The following is a 20063-nucleotide window of genomic DNA, read 5'->3' on the forward strand; positions in this document are numbered from 1 at the left end:
GACAAGCAGACAAAAAAAAAAATCATTGTTGGGCAACAGAGCGCAAGATAACAATCACTGTGCATCACTAAAATACAAGAACAAAAACAGAAAACTTTTCAGGTATACAGAAGCAACTGCCTGTGCACCTGCTCAGCTTTAAAGGAGAAAAAAGGAGAAAAATTTGGATGGCAACTTCTACTGGCTGAGAGATTTGGCAAATTGTGATCCAGGGAAATAAAAACTTCTTGATTTTCCAAGTTCTCCAAATGTGTAGCTACTCCAAGCTTTCCCAAACAGGTGCTCTCTAGATGTGTTGGGCTGGGAATGATGGGAACTGCAGTCCAACATACCTAAAAATCACTGGGACAGGGCAAGGCTGGATTAGTCTGTTTTTCATACAGAACAGCTGAAAGGAACTGGCAGGAAAATGGCAGGATGGCTTGAAAACCCAATTCATAGTTAATAAACCTGGCTTGGCTCTTCCAATCCCTTTCCAGAAGAGGATTGCATAGTGCTAGGGTGGGCAACTATTGCAGGTTTTTCTTGTCATTTCTGACATACGGTGACCTGAAGGTAACACTATCATAAGGTTTTCTTGAAAAAAGTTGTTCACAGGGGTTTGGTCTTGCCTTCCTCTGAGGCTGACAGAATGTGCCTTGTGCAAGGTTCATCCAGTGGGCTTCGATGGCCGAGTGGAGAGTCAAAACCTGCTTTCTCAGAGCTCTAGCGGTTACATCATGGTGACTTGTCAACTATGGTGGGTGCAGAGGCCAATTTTCACCTCAAATACCTGCAGTAGGCCAAGCTAGCCTCTTTTTATCCAAAAATGACACATATGTGGCTAACTTTAGTCCCTGCTGTACTGGAAACAGGAGTGCAGCCTCCAATGGAGGCCAGAGTTTGGAAAAGCTCATCTTTTGGACCACAGCTCCCAGAGTCCTTACAGACAGGTTCCCGAGTATAGATTTCCAAGGTCTGGCCTGAATTGTGTAACAGGCTGAGTATCCCTTATTTCAAAATCCAAAATATTTCAAAAACGAAAGCTTTTTTCATGGGTGGCTGAGATAGTGACATCTTTGCTTTGTGATAGTTCAGTGTACACAACCTTTGTTTCATGCACAAAATTAAAAATGTATAAAATTAGCCTCAAGTGGTGTGTAAGAGGTGTACAGTATATGCCATCTAAATGGATTTTGTGTTTAGATTTGGGTCCCATCTCCAAGGTATCTCAAATACAGATATTACAAAATCCAAACCACTCCTAATCGCAAGCGTTCTGGATAAGAGATACTCAGCCTATAGTAAGAAAGGGCAGGATGATAAATAAAACACCTCTGAAAGATAGCTGGCTTAGTACTTTGAGTCTTCCTCTACAACCTTCAGAGGTGGTTCCATATGCACACACTATGAGAGGAAGTGGGTAGAAGAATGAGTGACAAGGGAGGGAGAAAAAAAAAGCCATAGAGGGAGGAAACAGAGGAAACCAAACAGGGAGTGTTAACATTTTACAACAAAAACAACCTTGCCCACAAGTGATGAATTTACTTTCGCTTTCCTGGTCTACAAATACTGTACCATGACCATCACCCACTCAACCACTTCTAATGTTCAAGCAACAAGACCAATTTCAAGATCAATTGCTTATGCAGCCAAAAGGAAGACATTAGCAGCTGAAGGACTCTGAGGTTTGCAGTAGGACAATAAAATGATGCCCACCTGAATCCTGTACATCCTGTCTGATCTGAGAAGCTAAGCAGGGTCAGGCCTGGCTAGCCCTTGGAAGGGAGACCACCAGGGAATATCAGGCGCTGTAGACTAGTGATTCCCAAACTTTGGTCCTCCAGGGTTTGGGTGTTGTTGTTTTTTTAAGACTTCAACTCCCAGAAGCCCCAGCCAGCTTGGCTAACAGAAATTCTGGGAGCTAAAGTCCAATCAGCTGGAGGACCAAAGTTTAGGAAGCACTGCTGCTGTAAACTATAAACAGAGGAAGGCAATGGCAAATCACCACTGAGTACTCCTTGGCTAAAAAAAACACTTTGAAATCATGGCCACTGATTGACAGGCAATCCAAATCAATTAATAATATAAGTTAACAATATTGAGAGTGGAAAGGGAGGGAGTCTGTAGATATCTGAAAAGTCACATATCCCTCAAATAGAATCACTGAGTGGAAGAGACCACCCCACCCCACCCCCCGCCATGCAAGAATACACAATCAAAGCACTCTTGACAGATGGCCATCCTGCATCTGTATAAAAACTTCCAAAGAAGGAGATTCTGCCATACTCTGAAGCAGTGTATTCCACTGTCAAAGAAACCTTACTGTCAGGATTTTCTTTTCCTGTAGTTGGAATACATTGCACCGTATTCTAGTCTCTGGAGCTGCAGAAAACAAACCATCTTTCATATGTTGTTGTCGTCCTGTGCCTTCAAGTAATTTTTGACTTATGGTGACCTTAAGGTGGATCTATCCTCGATTTTTTCATGGCAAGATTCTTCAGAGGAGGTTTTGACATTGCCATCCTCTGAGCCTGAGAAAGTGTGACTTGCCCAAGGTCACCCAGTGGGTTTCATGGCCACATTGGGATTCAAACCCTTGTCTCCAGAGTCGTAGTCCACACTCAAACCATTACGCTGGCCCATCTTCCATATGACATCCCTTCAAATATTTAAACATGGCTATCATGTCACCCCTTAAATTTTTCTTCCCTAGGCTAAACATAACCAGCTCCCTACATCTTTCCTCATAGGTCATGGTTTCTAAACCTTTCACCATTTTGGTCACTCTTCTCTATACATGCTCCAGCTTGTCAATATCCTTCTTACACATTTCACATGTGCTGCATTCATTTTTATAAAACTCCTTTTAGATTAGATAAAGAGATAGAGATAAAAACAGAGACAGGTGCTCTAGATGGTTTTGGACTACCACTCCCATCTTCTCTCACCATTAGCTATGCTAGTTGGGGCTGACGGGAGATATAGTCCCACAACACAGAGAGCAAGGGCAGGCCAAGAGTGATTGTGGAACTACATAGGCCCTCCCAGGCCATTTTTGTAGTCGTTAAATATTTCGGGATCACTTGTCTTCTGTCCCTTCTCTTAAGGGTGATCTTAGAAGCCTCTTACAACACTTGCCTTTTTGCATAGGGTGTGCATTTTATGTCTGTTGCCTGCCATGAAGACAACATCGACTTATGGTAGTCCTATGAACGACAGACCTTCAAATAGCCCCAGTCAGCAACTGCCCTGAGCAGAACTTGCAAAGTCTGGGATATGTTTTTTTTTTTTTAAATTGAACCAATCCACCTATAATGTCATCTTCCTCTTTTCCTACTGTCTTCCACTTTATTGAGCATTACTGTCTTTTCCAATGAATCAAGTCGTTTCAAGATATGATCAAAGTATGATAGCCCCAGTTTAGTCATCTTGGCTTGCACGTGTGAATTCTTGATTTGGATTGTAAGTACGAGGGCTCGATTTGTCTTGGACTTGTTTATTTGTCTTTTTGGCAGTCCATGGTTGTCAAAAAGAACATACCGGTAATTAGAATGATACATGAGAAAATATTTAGAAGGCCCATAAATTCTTTTTCTCAACCCATGGTATCCATAGAAGTCTCATCCAGCACCATAATTCAGATGAGATTATTCTCTTCCTGTCAGCTTTCTTCACTATCCACCTTTCACAACCATATTGAGAAACTTTCCACTCCAGAAATGAACTTCGGGCCATTTCTGCGGATTTTGAAGGTGACATTTTAGGCAGTAGATGCAAGCCCTGGAATGCTTACCCTCAGCTAAAGGTCACATGCTTCCCACTACAGCTTTGAAACCACATTGGACCAATTTGTGAACATGCACAGCCACCTCTCCAGACCACTCTACTGATCTATGAAAAGACAGCATTTTGCTTGTGGGGTGTGCCTATCTGTCCATTGCAATTGCCCACTCAAGTGAGTCAGACTAAACTGCCAAGGTTTCCTTGCAATAACTATTATGTGGCCAATTTTACATAACGGCGAGACAGGCAATCAACAGTTAACAATATGCCTACAGGCAAGCACTGTTCTGGTACCACTATTTCCCTTAACTATGCAAGATTTCACAAAAGGCACTCCCAAGAGCAGCTAACAAGCAGGCAAATGGCAAGGAGGGAGCCACAATCTGTTTTTTGTCTTTTACATGTGCATCCACCTTCTTTTCTAAATGATCTCACACATTCTCCTCTAAAGAATCTCACTTTAACCTTAATAACCCAGTCAAAGTAGGCTGCTCTATGAGAGAGCTTTGGGACTCTCCAAGACCTTTTAGGAAAAGATGAACCAAGCAAAGTAGACTTTCCTACAATATGAGTACATGAATGCTGCTTGCTGGGCCTGGATGTTGGAAGTAAACCTACAGTAGACAGGAACCCCTGAATCTCCTAGTTCTATACTTAGCCATTTTAATTCTATACACAGACATCTTGAATGACAATCGGAACTAAGATAAAGTTATGCAAGCACTAACTGAACCGATACTGTCTTGGATCAGGGCTGCCCTGAGATCTTTTGCTGCAACAAACGGTCAACCTCCATAAGCTTGGAAAGGTTACTTTTTTGACTTACAATCCAAAGATCAGTCAGACAACATGGTCAGTAGTGGTTGATATAGTCTAGATGGTATAATTCAGAAAAGTAATTTTCCTAAGCTCTCTTCCCTCCCTGCTCCATTTCTTAGCCAGGAACTGAGTGGACTGAGAAGTGTTATCTTACTTCAACAGCAGTAATGAGATAAAACTCTGGTTGGTTCTACCAGGCTGGTAAGGCTTCAAGTATGACTTCAGAAGTAGACTGTGTTTGTCATTTGAGGATCAGTGTACAGTAGTTCAATATACAGAAGCTTGTTACCAAAAGGAGGCCTGTCAGTGACAAACTGGACATAGCATCCATGCATAGAATATTGCAATTGGCATTTGTGGAGAGATTATGCACATTAATGAAACCACAGACCTTACAAAAGGGAAAGGGTGCATTTTCTCTTAGATATATCTTTGGCATTTTGCAGAAATCCTTTTCTTCTCTGCCAGAAAGGTTTCAACAAAGCTAACTCCAGGATCTGTCACCTGTAGTTATGTTAAACTGGGATGGGCAATTGTGAAAGGTCTGGGACAGAGATTCCGCACTGGTATCCATAAGAATTACTGTACTATCTCGGCTAAATCAAATCAAGGGCCATCAGGTCCAAAATGTGACAGATTTAATGTTATGAACTGCAAAAGCCATGCCAGTGATCCCCACTGGTTGAGAGATTCTGGGAGTTACAGTTTTTAAAAAAATGGTATTGTTCCAAAGCTCTGGTCAGATCTAGCACTAGTGTCCATTTTCTTAGCTACTATAACCATCTCACTGCATTTGTACTTGAGAACAATGACCTTGTTTGTCCCTTGTGTCTGGGATTCTAAGATATGCAGCTTCTTTCTGTGGAAGTGATACCTCAAAGCCAATAGCCACCAATGTTTCAAGCATATGAGTTTACACAATTATGCAAAAATAGGTGGGAATCCTGCTGGGGGCTCCGATGGTGTAATTCCATGGGGCTGGAGAGATAAAAGAGGCAGCCAGCCTGGAATGGTGACACAGAGCTGAGCTGAAGCATCACATGTGGAGCCCTTTCACACTACACAGTTACAGTGCTACAATTCCAGTGTGGAATCCCAGGATTTTCAGGTTAGTGAAGGATATTTACAGTTCTCAGCCAAAGAGCTCAGATGCTTCACCAAACTACAAACCCCAGGAATCCATAGAATGCATCCATGGCAATTACAGTGGAACCTTAGTGCTAAAATAATGCTGTGTGATAGTTTCAAGTGCATCCCAGACTGCTGCACAGCCAAGGAATTATGGGGAATAGCTTGAATAAGGACGCCTCCTTGTGCAAGTCTGTTAAAAATATATCCACTGGTTATGCTAGTGCAGAACCATCACAGAGGTGGATGAAGTGTGGCCCTGGGGTTGCATGTGGCCCCAAGGCAAATTTTGTGACCCTTGACTGTTCCAGACTCCCTGGACTACAGTTTTTGGGGGTCAAAAATAAATGGTGAACTGCAATTCTCTTTTTGAATATATTGCAGAGCCCTTTCCAGGAACCACCCCTTGAACATTTTAACATTAAAAAGTGCCAGGTTATTATTATTTTTTTTAAAAAAAAAACAACTGTATACTTCCAGCCAGCCCCATCTGGATTGTTTAGACATTTTCGGCAGTCTATGAAGCACTCAAAGGTAAATCAGATTTACCTTTGGACCTAGCACAATTGCCCATCTTGGCTCCTATATAATTCAGGAGGTGCACAGAGTCACCATAAAGCCAAACTACACAATCTATGCAAATGTGTGCAATAACATGCTGGCAGAGATTTCAGAATACTTTCTAAGCCATACACATTTGAAACTCAGGAGTGGTGGGAAAGGAGGAGGAAGCTGCTGGGGAAGGACCAGGAAAACAAGCTGGTGGCAAAGTTGTTCCTCCATGATGACAAGCAGTTCCTCCAAGATGCTCCCAGAAGAAATGGCTTTAGTTGCTCCAAGGAACAACTACTGGGTTACCACTAGTCTCACAGGCACAAAATGTGCAGTCGAGACTCAAAGCTGAATCTTTGGAGCAAAAACATACGCCATATTTATCAGAGTAATGCCGTTGTAAATAGCATCTGTATTAGTGTCCAGCCTCCATGTTGTAATTTCTAAATACAGCTGAGGCCTTCCTTATTGCACTGTGAATAGGTATTTATTTATTATTTTGACATTAATAACAATATTATAAATTGCATTAGTAACCAGGACCATGAAGCAGTGGTTGGAGAAGGCATGAAAGCAAGAAAGCAATCTACTGTTTAGCTTAACTCTTTAAGCTCCAGGGTAGGACTTCCTAAAGCAAAGGCACATCGTTTCATCCCTAAATTTTGTGCAACCTTTCAATGGCTATTTTTTAAAATCACAGATGACATCACAGTAGCCTACATCTTAGGGAATTTTCTCTAGGATTCCACAATTGAGCCAGACCTTGAGAAACAAAGATTAGTTCTACTAACCAGCAGGAATATAGCAAAACTGCCTCTGAATTCATGGAGACTGTCTTTCTTTTTTCCCCTAGCAAGTGAAGAAGGTTCAATAAGGAAGATGACATTGCTTCCCCTTATCCTCTGCAGATCTTTTTCTGAAAATTAAGTATTATCCCCACTTCCCAAGCAAGCCCCAACACAATCCTGCAGGAATCTATTTTCAAAAATAGAGAAATTAGTCTTTCCCTCTTTCCCAGTTAAATCCATTCAAGCTTTTTCTTCCTTTTCTGCAGAAAAAGCACTTCATCAAAATGAAGACTAGGGGCCTCTACAGACCAACATTATATGCCGATGTGGGGGTGGCGCAGCTTAGGCATGGCGGCCGCAACCATGCCAATGTTATGCTGTATGTCCAACCACATGGCAAGGGGCATCACAGTGCTCAGTTGGTGCAGCACCAAAGGAGCGCTGAAAAGTCACTGCCGTGGCGGCCAAAGCATCCTTTCTACGGCTCAAAAAGGATCCGGTTTTGCAGCTTCTTTTTGTGTCAAGGAAAGACCAGATTGGAGCCACAGTGTGTGGTTGCCACGGCCCCAATCTGGTGAGGAAAGGGGCAGCATGAAGCTGCTCCTTAGGGGTCGTCTGTTGAGACCCTTACAGCCTGTATAGACTGGCATTATACACTGGTACCCCGGGATACGAACGCGCCGCGATACGAAATTCCCGGGATACGAAAAAAAAAAAATTAATTAATTATTTCCGGGTTACGAAGGTTTCCCCGGCTTGCGAAAAAAAGCCGGCGCTGTTTTAAATGGAGCCGCGGCGGAGCCGCGGCTTTTCCCCATTAGCGCCTATGGGGATTCGGCTAACGAAAGTCCCCCGGGTTACGAAAATGGCGCCGGAACGAATTAATTTCGTAACCCGGGGGACGAGTGTACGCTGGACTCAGTGCAGAGTGGGGGCGTGGCATCCACACTACGCATGCCCCAAGGCTGCCCTGATGCTGCTGTTATGCTGTATGCCCAACCACATGGCAGGTGGCATCACGGCACTCCTTTAACACTGCATCCAGATTACGCAGCACGAAAAGGTCCACCAGAAGGTGCTGCAGCGGTGGCAAAGATGCCCTTTCCACAGTGCAAAAAGGAGCTGCTTTTTGTGGCTCCTTTTTGAGCCACGGAAATGCCAGATCAGGGCCGTGGCATGTAGTTTCTGCTGCCCTGATCCGGCACTGAACGGAGCGGCTGCTGGCCACCCCTTAGGTGCGGTCATTCAGTCCCTGGGAGTCCACTTTCTCCTTTGGGAGTGGGGGGTTGGGGAGGTAGACAAAATAATTGGCAAACGGATCTGGTGAATGGACAAAGGCTGAGGAAACTAAAATGTGGATTTGACATTGCTCTCTCTTCTCTGATCTAGTCCATTTATTACAAAGCTTACCCTTTACAAAGAACATATTGCTGCTGTTGTTGTTTGCTATCAAGTCAGCTTCAATTTATGGTGACCCTATGAACAAAACACTTCCAAGAGCACTGGTCAGGAACAGGATTGCTTTGGTTTTGCACATTCGGGGCCACAGCTTCCTTGATTGAGTCAATCCATCCAGAATGTGGTCTTCTTCTTTTCCTACTGCCTTCCATTTTGTTGAACGTTAGTGTCTTTTCCAATTGAGTCAAGTAATTTCATGGTATGTCCAAATCATGAAAACCACAGTTTAGTCAATTTGGCTCTTAGGGAGAGTTCACACTTGATTTGCTCTCAGATCCATTAATTGGTCTTTTTGGCAGAGCATGGCAGTCAAAAAGAATGCACTGCCCCTCCGTTTTCAAGGGGGATCTGTTCTGCCCTCCCCCCATGGAAACAGAAAATCACCAATATTCAAGCCCCATTGGTATGAATAGAGGTGTGTGCCCGTAGGCGCACACCCCATTTTGTCCCCCTCTGTTTGCCTCCCACAAATGGGTGAAGGATGCAAACTCCAAGTCTGCAAAAACAGAGGGGCGCCTGTATACCGGTAGCTCTAATGATATAGGAGGGGAAAAAATTCAGATTGAGACATGGAGGCTGGAGGTTTGCAGCTGCTGACACTGAGGAAGACAGGGAAGGAAAAGAGACAAGTCTGGAACAAGACTCTGCTACAAGCCCAGATCCCAATTCTGTCTCCACATGTACTCTGAACACACCATTACAGGTCCTAATAATGTCACCCACAACATCAGGAGATCATTTATGTGGACATCTTCCAGTGTAATACATTTCATATTCTGTTAGCAATGTCCTATGCATTTTACAAAGGACAAACACAGCTCTGTGCAGAAAGCTAAATGGGTACAAATCTGACATGAGAAACTGCAATACACAGTGTCAGGATCACCTCAGGTTTCCAGGACATTTTGCCTCACTTCATAAAGTGGCTGTTGTGGAACAAAGGAATTTCAAGGGAAGACTGAAAAGGAAATATCTGAATACATGCACAAGTTGCAGTTTATTAAAAGAGAAACGGGAGAATGCTTTCTTAGCGCAACACACAGGTTTTTATTACTGTTGTGTGTGTAACAGGGAAAGGGGGATCTATAAGGAAAAAAAACACTGTCTACAACTAAACTAACTTTTCTGAAAGAAGATATATATATTGCTTCAAAACTTCAGAGATAATTAACAGCCTGGCAACCTCAAGACCTGCATATCAATTTACAGAAGGTTTATGTTGTGCCAACCCTTTGAAGATTTGTTACCAGTATTAATAATAAAATTGTTCTGTTTCTGTATCCTGCATCCTGTATCCTAATTTAACTTACTAGGCATTAATACACAGGCAATGCATCTAAGGAACTAGACTCCAGCCCATGAACGCTTATACTGAAATTAAAGGACTTATTTTCCTCCTTCCTTCATTTTTTAAATATCAAGACTGAACAACTAGGATTTTGGATTTGAACTGACATTCTCACATACCAGTGGCATATATGGTAGCCCCTCCATTCTCGTGGTCTTGGAATCTGCATCCCTCGCCCATTTGTGGGTGGCAAATGGAGGGGGGACAAAATGGAGCACACGCACATGCCTCCATTCAAGCCAATAGGGATTGAATATTGGCAAATCCCCCGCAAAAAAACAAAGGGGCGGCTGTATATGTCTGTCCCTGGTTTCCACTCCACTAAATGCATCTGAAGAGGTAGACTGAAGTCTACAAAAGCTCATGCTGCCAACTGGTTTCTTTCAGTTAGTCTCAAAGGTGCTACAAGATTTAGTAATAGCAAGTGCATTTCTATACTGCTTAACGATCAAAGAATCATAGAGTTGGAAGAGACCACAAGGGCCATCCAGTCCAACCCCCTGCCATGCAAGAACTCTCAATCAAAGCATCCCCGACAGATGGCCATCCAGCCTCTGCTTAAAGACCTCCAAAGAAGGAGACTCTACCACTCTCTGAGGGAGTGTGTTCCACTGTCGAATAGCCCTTACTGTTAGGAAGTTCCTCCTAATGTTGAGATGGAATCTTTTCCTGTAGCTTGCATGCAATGTTCTGGGTCCTGTTCTCTGGAGAATGTACTAAGCGGTTTATGAAGTGTAAGCTAATTGCCCCCAACACGCTGGGTACTCATTTTAGCGACCTACGGAAGGATGTGGGGCTGAGTCAACCCGGAGCCCCTGGCTGGTACTGAACTCACAACCTTATGGTCTGTGAGTGAGTGGCTCCAATACAGGCATTTAACCATTGTGCCACCAGAGCTCTATATATTGATTCTACAGACTAACACAGCTTTATCTCTGAAGGGTGAACAACTGTTAGGGTTGAAGGGTTTCATTGCCCTCCAGGAGCCCTTGGAGGGCTGCTCCCTGAAAAAAAATTAAAATGCCCCCAATAGCCCCCAACAGGAGACTAATGTCTTCATTCCCCCACCATCTCCTTTTTCTGTAGATTGCTAAAATGATTACCTAGCTTGTTTGAGGTTGAAAAGAAGCATTTAAAAACAAAACAAAAACAGTAACCTGGAAATCAACTTCCAGTTCATTTCCTGTTTAAAAGAAATCCTCTTCTGCATCTAAAATAGTGCAATGTGCCTCAAAACATGACAACAACATCCCCCCCCCCCCCAATAATTAGGCTTGGGCACTATTTTTAGTCCATTGACCTCACTCCCTTGTTTTATACTAAAACACAGAAACTCAGTTATCTCTCAGGTAACTGTATGGAAGAAGTAGCTCTGCAAAAGGAAAGGGGAGTGACACAACCTAAACACTTCTGGTAAGAAACTGGAAATGATGTAAAAGCACATATCCATCCAGTCCACCAACAGATGTGCAGGAGTCACAGGAATGGTACAGAAGAGTGGGAAAGGGAAGAAACCTCTCCAGATGCCACTGAGAAATGGAGAACATAAGACCTTTAAGTCTATTCCACTTTTCCCCCATAGCACTCTAATTTACCCAGTGTAATGCCACCTCCCTCCCTAAGTGCTCTGGCTTCCCAAAATCAAGAACTCCCTCATTCCTGGCAAGTTGATTTGCTGAAGACCACTTCTGACGGATAGGCACAGGCAATTTCTAGCCTGGGTATTCACTGATGAGCTGGAAAATTAAGAGTGCTTTGTTGTGTTTTCCTGCCCCATATTGCGCTACTCATTCTATACAACCTATCTACTTTTGGCCTGTCAACTGAACTTTAAGCTACTGTCAAGTGGGGCTTTGTTCTACACAGCAACTTCCAGTAACACTCTATTAAAAGCTCTACTAATAACTATTTTAGCACAACTTTCATTGGCTGAGAGCTCAGTATTCATGGTACATTACCATTAACATGCCTGCTATTTTCAATGTTGTGGTGGGTGGTGGTGGTTAAAAATGCAAGAATCTAATTCTGAAATCAGTTCTGCAAATGCCTATGTTAGCCAAGAACTGCAAAGTTAGGAAATGTCAGCAACTGAGACACTCATTAACACACACACACAGGGACAAAAGAAAAACCCACCACACTGAACACACTGGAGTTTTGCTATTATTCTGAGATTGCCTCCCTCTCCCCAACAAATACTGGTTCTTAAGGGGAAAGGAAAGAGAAATAGACCCACATAAAACTTTGTGATCTTCCCCACCCCTGGGGCTATTAAGACCAAGAACAGATTCCTTATTTAGGAATGCTCCCTCCTCTAACACATCTAAAACAGTTATTGACTATTTGTGGGGAGGAAAAATTTCCAGTGTGGGTTAACAACACACAGAAGTGGAACTCAAGTGTTATGACAATGCCATCTTGCACAGCAATAAAACCTTTAGAAGTGTGAACTCAACACAGTTGTGTAATAGACAACAGAAAGGCTGGCGGGATGAAAAGAAAGACAGCCTATGTGTGGAAGACAAGAAAAAATAAGATTAAATATTAATTCTACTTAGCAAAGAAAAGCCAATGCATTGTCCCAGATGCCTTCCAACCCCTCCCCGCCGCCCCCCCTCCCCACACACAAAACAAGAGAACTTACTTTTCTTAACTTCTTTAGGGACAAACACACATAAGACACACAGCAATATTTTTTTTTAGATATTTTTTTTCAAAAAAGGAATTGCATCAATCATTAAACAGTTAAATGAAGGTAGCATGACAGACAGTCCTTATTGTTGTCTCAGAGTACCCTTGTCTTTTCCAAAGCAGCTGCCAGATCCTATTAGGTGCATAGAAAGAGGATGTTTTGGACTGGGGAGAGATGGATATTCTATTGAAAACTGGGGACAATGGCTCACTTCGTAGACTCCTCAAGCCCCGAATAACATCTGTCCGGAATCAATTTTTGACCTAATGTTTCTTTCAGAGAATATTACACTTTTTATCCAAAGGCAACTCATTTTCTAAGCTGGGATTGTTGCAAGGAGCACAAAAGCAGCAAGGCACAACCAATACATCAAATACCTCATACATGGGCCCCATTTAAATGAGAACTGTGCAAAACCAAAAACCAAAACACACACATACCCCACAATAATTGTCCTTGGATTTTACAAGGCTTGTTCAACTTGCTAGGGTCCTTAGAAGAATGAGGAAATGTTACTTTTTAGAGGAATTACAACTCCCAGAGTTTCCCCCAGCTAGCACTGCTCCTGGTCATAATGTCATCAGAAACCCAGAAATGCCATGTCCCTTCATTGACCTAAGTCATTTTGAATGGACCCTGTACAGAAGAGCTTCATAGTGCATCCATAGGAAACAAAAGCTCAGAGGATCAGTATTAATGAAGCACTTCAACGTTTCAAATGGGAGGCAGAAGAAAAGTACCAAGAAAAGAAATTCTTTGCAGTTGCATGAAGTGACTGGTTAAGTGAGGAGGAACATTATTACAGAGTGAAACTTTCTCTGCAGAGACCCTTATCCAGAAGGAACCCACAGACTGCTTCCTTCTCTACCACATGAGCTTCTATAAAATACACTAGTTTACCCTTATCTGTGGTTCCACGATTTTAGTTACCTGTGGCCAGTCATGGTCCAACAGTATTATTGATCTGCATTTCATTCTCCATGGTTTCAGTTACAGTCAATTCCAATCCAAAATTATTATTAGTATAGGATTTGATACTATCCATGGTTTCAGGCATCTACTGGGGTCTTGGAATGGTTTCCCTGTGTATAAGTGGGGGACTACTGTAACTGAGCATATGGGGAAGACTGGATGAGGGCATGGAAAGGACATATGACAGTGAGGCATGCATGACAGGGAAAAGGAAAAGCACAGGAAGAGGAAGAACCCAGGAAGAGAAAGAACAGCTTTCTCTTGGGATTCTTTCCTTTGTTTTTCAATTTAATAGCACTGACATTCCACTCTGCAGCTGAAAAGACTGTCTTATGTCTTATGTATCTATTAAACCCACACATAAATATACATGTCAGCAATCTGTACTGTTACAATCTAAAAAGGTACAACATAAAAGGAAAATGGGCTATGGACGGTGAAAGAAAATAAGGAAACATGAGTTGAAGTAGAACCTGATGCGCTGTTTGTAATTTGTGGATCCAGGCAGAGCCACAATAAATTGAAAAGGGCAAGAGAAAGCTATCACAACTTTTTGAAAAGCGTACCAAAACAGAAAGCAATTACTGGAAGCCTTGCCACAGATAAGGCTTCTGTGTCTATTCAAACTGGCTGCTCACGAAGCTAGGAAAACAAATTCTACTTACCCATAAGGTCGCTGAATGAGAGCTGGATGTAACTGCTGCACCCCTAAGGTAAAACCTAGAGAAAACATTGACAAGAGCAATGTCAAATTAGCCCATGCAACACATTATTTATTTATAAAGTGCAGTAGGCCTGAGCAAGCCTGCCCACTCAGGACTAAGTCCAACTCTGGTCAGTTGCATTAATAGTTTTGCTTTGTTCATATACTGTCTCTTTATTTTCATCAGTCTTCAGTAACCCTAAGAAGCTTCAAATGTCTTTCTGTGAGGATTTATGACTGTATATGCACATATCCCATATTTTAACCAACTACTTTTTCTTACACACCAACTATAGTTCATTAATTTCTTAAATCACAAGCCAATTTTCTATAAAGATTTTTAAAATGCTGATCATTTTCTGGATAGCAATGGTTCTGCTTACTGCTTATTCATATTTCTTAATTTATTCTGACAATAATGATTAACTGCCCCCCCCCTAATTTGGAGACTATCTATGGTTTTCTATTTGCCAGTACAGGTATTTTACAGTTTTCTGGGCCAGCTCGACTGTTCTTTTCTTTTCTTTTCAAAAATAGCCCTATATCAAACATGTTGTTGTATTCCTTCAAGTCATTACGAAGACTTGACTCCATCTGCCTTGATCCAGGCCTTGGAGGTAGAGAGGAACTGCTGGACCTCATCCCCTTCCCCACCACTACTCCCTTCTCCTTTTGTGTGGTGTCTTTTTAGATTGTAAGCCTGAGGGCAGGGAACCATCTAATTAAAAAGACTGTATGTACAGCGCTGTGTAAATTTACAACGCTTTATAAATAAAGGTTAATAATAATAATAATAACAACAACAACTAATATATGGAAGAATGGAGAAAAGTAATGGAATTTTTTGAACGTAAATGGGGAAAGATAGCAGTAATAAATTTCAATTGATAGATTATAATAAATTAAATTTTAATTATGGTACCTAGACATTGGATCTATGTAAGTAGATATCAAAGTAAGAAAGTCTAACTAGTCAATAACAGGACTGATATTGGTAGGAAGGAAGAAAGTATGAAGGAAGGAATAGTATGAATGAAGATGAAGAGATAAGAAGATAGATAGAGAAATCTAGAGAAGACCTAGAGAGAAGTAGAAAGAGATATAGGGAGAAGAAGGCAGGGACGTAGCCAGGATTTTGGGAAGGGGGGGTCAAGGCTAAGTGCCACCATTTTGAGAGGCTAAGAGCCCCCCCCCCCAAGACACAAAAAGAGGGTCGAGCGTTTACCCTCGACACCTTGATGGCACCACTTTAACTTCTGTTATGGCTTCGTGCAATGGAATCTTGGGAACTGTAGTTGAGTCATCTGTCAAGTGCCACAACAAACTACAAATCCCAGCATTTCACAACATGGAGCCAAGGGCAGTTAAAGTGGCATCAAACTGGATTATTTTTTCAGTGCAGATGCAAATTGAGTCCTTCCTCTGAAGGTGTTTACATCAGATAAATTCAGCTCGATAAAGCAAAGTGCAGCTGCTCGAGCAATCAGCGGCAGCCACTCTGTTCATGCTCAGAGACACTCTGCTCATGCTTTGAGACATTGTACTGAGCTAAGAACCCAGGCTGCATCCACACAACATTTCATTCCCACTTCCAAGAGGGATTTTTAATTTTAAGACACACACACACACACACACACTTTTTAATTCCAAGACTTATCTATCTATCTATCTATCTATCTATCTATCTATCTATCATCATTTTTAATTCCAAGTCATTACACGTTCCTTTCTTTTTATAATAAACAAACTCCTTTAAGAGAATCCTATTTTGGGAGAAAAGGCAGGGTATAAAATCAATCAATAAAAAATTATAGTGCAATAGTCCATCAGTGCATGGCTTGCATTATAAGACTTTATACCTTTATACCTTTAAAAACAATTAAAATCACAGTAGGCTCAGAGTGCTATAGAATCATGGAATCATAGAGTTGGAAGAGACCCCAAGGGCCATCCAGTCCAACCCCATTCTGCCATGCAGGAACTCCCTGTCAAAGCATCCTCAACAAATTATGTAATGGAGGTGTCCATCTACATTGTAGAAAGATATACTATAGATTAATGCTATGGAAAATCACCACCTTGAGTCCGTATATTGGGAGAAAGGCGGGATATAAGAAAATAACAACAACAACAACAACAACAGCAACAATATCTGGGTATTGTAGTTTTGTGAGACATTTAGCATTCTTTGTCAGAGAGCTCTGGTGGCACAACATACTACAAATCCCAGGATTTTCCATAGCATTAAAGTAGTGTCGAACTGGATTATTGCTGCAGTGTACAGCCTTATTAGGCTGCTGTTCCCAGCTGTCTGTGGTGCTGCTGGATGATGGGGCCTGCAGTCTAGCATTGCCTGGAGCAGGGCCATAGGACTCCACAGCCCCGATTCATCATCTTAGATTGATTCCATATATTAATTAATTAATCATAAAATCATAGAGTCGGAAGAGACCCCAAGAAGGGCCATCCAGTCCAACCCCATTCTGCGATGCAGGAACTCTCCATCAAAGCATCCCCATTGACATGCTGAAAAAGGGCCAGCTAACTGTATTTTATTCACTTTGTCTTTTAAAAAAGAGAAAAAACAAGGCTGGAAGGAAGCCTCTTGCTTTTTTGCATCACAGACCCTCCTCTTTTTTGTTGTTGCAAAAATCCAGAAATGACTGTTTTTGAAAACATGCGTCCATTCTCAGGAAAAATGTCCAGAGTAGAGTCTGAGTCTCCTTTCTCTGGACTTCTGAAATCTAAATTATTCCAAAACCCAAAACTGATCCTGAGAGCATCTGGTCTGACCCCAACTCAAAGACACCTGGGAATCATGAAGGTTTAGATCAATTACTGAATTATTGAATTACACAAGGAATAGTGGTCTCAGGGTTTTGCTGAAGCTCAGTGTGCAGAAGCACAACATTATTTTGAAAATATTGTGTATTAAATTACCTTCAGTCTATGTCTATGAGATGCATATGAAACATACATGGATCCCATCTCCCATTATATCCCATTAGACATACTGTATATAAATATACCAAACTCTGAAAAACTCCAAAATCCAAAATACATCTAGTCCTCAGCATTTTGGGTAAGGGATATTATTATTATTATTATTATTATTATTATTATTATTTTACTATATTTTATATGGATATAACTGCTGAAAGGAAAGTTAGAAGTCACCTTTTCTTTCTTTTATATTTCCTTTTAGAAGCTTCCTTCCTTTTTCTTTCTTCCTTTCTCCCCTTCTTTTCCTTCTTTTCTTCAGTTCTCCCTCCCTCCCTCCCTATCATTCTTCCTTCCTTTTTTCCCTTCTTCCCTTCTTCTTCCTACAGGAAGAGACTTTTATTCTGGCAAAAGCACAAGGGAGGAGGGGGAGGATGAGGAGTGGAAGCTGGACTCCGATGGAAATGAAAGGGAAAGAAATCACAGGGACCCACTCCCTCCCCCTCCTCTCTCTCTCTCTCTCTCCCCTCTCTCTCTGAGCTTGCAACTTTTGTTTTGTCTTTCCCCTTTTCCCTCTCCGAGTTCTCCATGGTTTTGATGGAGGGGAGGAGGGGGGAGGAAGGAGCTTGAACGCCCCCAGGGCCTGAAGGGAGGGGGTCCGGACCCCCAACCCCCAACCCCCCCCCCCTTGGCTACATCCCTGAAGTAGGGTAGGTAAGTGAAGAAGGTTATGGGTATGTAAGAGAAGGTAGGAAGAAGGATATTAAGGATGACTTTAGAGAGGAGTTAAAGTAGATAGGAAAGGAAGATGGGGAAGAGAGAAAGAAAGGATGGTGGAGGTAGGGAAGAAGAAAAATTTGGGAAGGTAATAAGTAGAAGGTTTAAGAAGAAAGGAAGAGAAATTATAGATAAGTAGAAGGTGAAGGATATATAAAAGAAAAAAGAATCAGGCAAAAAACAAAGGTTGATCTTTTTCTATTGGTTTAGTTAGTTACTTCTTCACTCTTAAGTATATGCATATAAGAACTTTATGTATTGATTGAATGTAATGGTGTGTATGTTAATAACTGTATTTTTTTAACAATAAAGTTTATTTAAAATTAAAAATATTTTTTAAAAAGTCAGTCTCACTTAATGAGACTATGGCCCAGTTCAGATGGGCCTTTTAGCACGTAGGGAATACATGCTAGGGTTGCCTTGGGGCATCGCTTACAGACGCCCTGCAACCCTAGCATGTATTCTGTATGTCAAAATGGCAGCGCCCTGTACAGATGTTACATTTTGACGTAACAGACGCTTAGCATCCGCACATTGCAACGGCATTGTGACATCGCGAGTGCATCATTGGTGCACTGTGGCATCACAATGGTGCCGCAAAAAGAACCCGCTTTTTATGGGTTCTTTTTGCTGCATGAGGAAGCCATGCGGTTTGTCCGCTGCCGCTTCCTCACGCAGCAAAACAAGGCATGGCCAGACCGCCCTTTTTGGGCGGTCTGTACGCCACCTAAGGCAAACCTATCATAGTGTTTTCTGGAGTTGAGAGTGTGTTACTTGTCCAAGGTTACCATGACCAAGCAGGAATTGTACTCTGGTCTCCAAAGTTGTAGTCCAATGCTCAAACCACTACACCAAACTGGCTCTGATCAAATGTGCCACAGTAATTCAAACAGGATGTAGCTTTGGCATTGTGGCCAAGGCTCTTGACTATTCAGAGTTTGAAATGTTACCTTTTGGACTACAGCTCTCAGCATGGCTATGCTGACTGAAGGATTTGGTGTGTACAATCTACATAGTGTCATCCCAAGGTGAACTGTGTCCAGAGAAGGGCAATCAAGATGACCAAAGGTCTGTAAACCAAGCCTTATGAGGAATGACTGAAGGAATGGATCTGCTCAGCTTGGAGAAGAGTAGACTGAGAGGTAATATGATAGCTTTCTTTAAATATCTGAAGGGATTTGACGTAGAAGATGGAACAAGCTTGTTTCCTGCTGTTCCAAAGACTGGAACACAAACCAATTGATTCAAGAAAAGAAATTCTATCTAAACATTAGGAAGAACTTAGAAGGAGCTATCTGACAGTAGAATGGCTGCCTCAGTGGATGGTGGACTCTCTATCTTTGGAGGTTTTTAAGCAGATGTTGGATAAGCATCCTTATGGATGTATTCCAGGATGTCATATATTCCTTCATTGAGCTGTGGGGTTGGAGTAGATGGTCCTTGTGGTCCTTTTCAACTCTAATAATCTATGGCTAGCCATTGTAGCATGCCAGCCTTTTTCTGAACTTCAGTCTACAGGAGCCAGTGGCAGAGGATGATCTCATCAGCTGACTGTCCATAAGCGCACAGGCACGCCATGCTCAGCTGTTTGGAGCCGGAGTGCACACACCACTGCATGGCTTGCTGCTGCCTTTCTCTGCTTCAGCTCCTCTACCATTTGCCAAGAGGCTGCCAATAGCTTTGAAGCCCCCATCATTCTTGGCAGCAGAAACAATTGCACAAAATAAGCTTAACGTGCAGAGTTTATTTGGATGGCAGAATGAGCTTCCTGGGGCACAGAATATACACACAGAGAGCCCTATTTGGATTGTCCTATTCAAATCCAGAGAGACCATGAACTAATTTAAGCCTGAGCCTGACCAAATGAGGAGGGAGGGAGGGAGGGAGGGAGGGAGAAAGAAATGTATGCCTCACCGGTTTGAATACTCCTTGGTTTTGCTCCCAGATATGCTAGGTTGACATTTGCTTTCCGGCCATCGATGATGGGATTGGGATCCTTGCATGCCCGCTCAGCTGCAGCTCTGTCCACCATGGTCACCTGGGAAGAAGCATAAACGACATTTGCAAAGACAGAAAGTCAAGTGTATTCACTGCTCATTCTCTCCTCTCCTTTTTGCAAGC

General features: G+C 42.2%; 1 protein-coding gene across 1 annotated transcript in view; it reads right to left on the reverse strand.

Moving 5' to 3' along the window:
* The window catches only part of RBM38 (RNA binding motif protein 38), a 38498-nt gene that overhangs the window by 10302 nt on the left and 8133 nt on the right, over window positions 1–20063 (reverse strand). The window contains exons 2-3 of the mRNA XM_089513764.1: window positions 19857–19980; window positions 14188–14242 (exon numbers count right to left, since the gene is read on the reverse strand). Of these exons, the coding sequence (XP_089369890.1) occupies window positions 14188–14242; window positions 19857–19980 (179 nt within the window). The remainder of the gene's footprint in view (window positions 1–14187; window positions 14243–19856; window positions 19981–20063) is intronic.

This window comes from Sceloporus occidentalis, unplaced genomic scaffold (assembly GCF_023333645.1).
Source record: "Sceloporus occidentalis isolate IW3139 unplaced genomic scaffold, rSceOcc1.0.p SCAF_3, whole genome shotgun sequence".
NCBI lineage: Eukaryota > Metazoa > Chordata > Lepidosauria > Squamata > Phrynosomatidae > Sceloporus > Sceloporus occidentalis.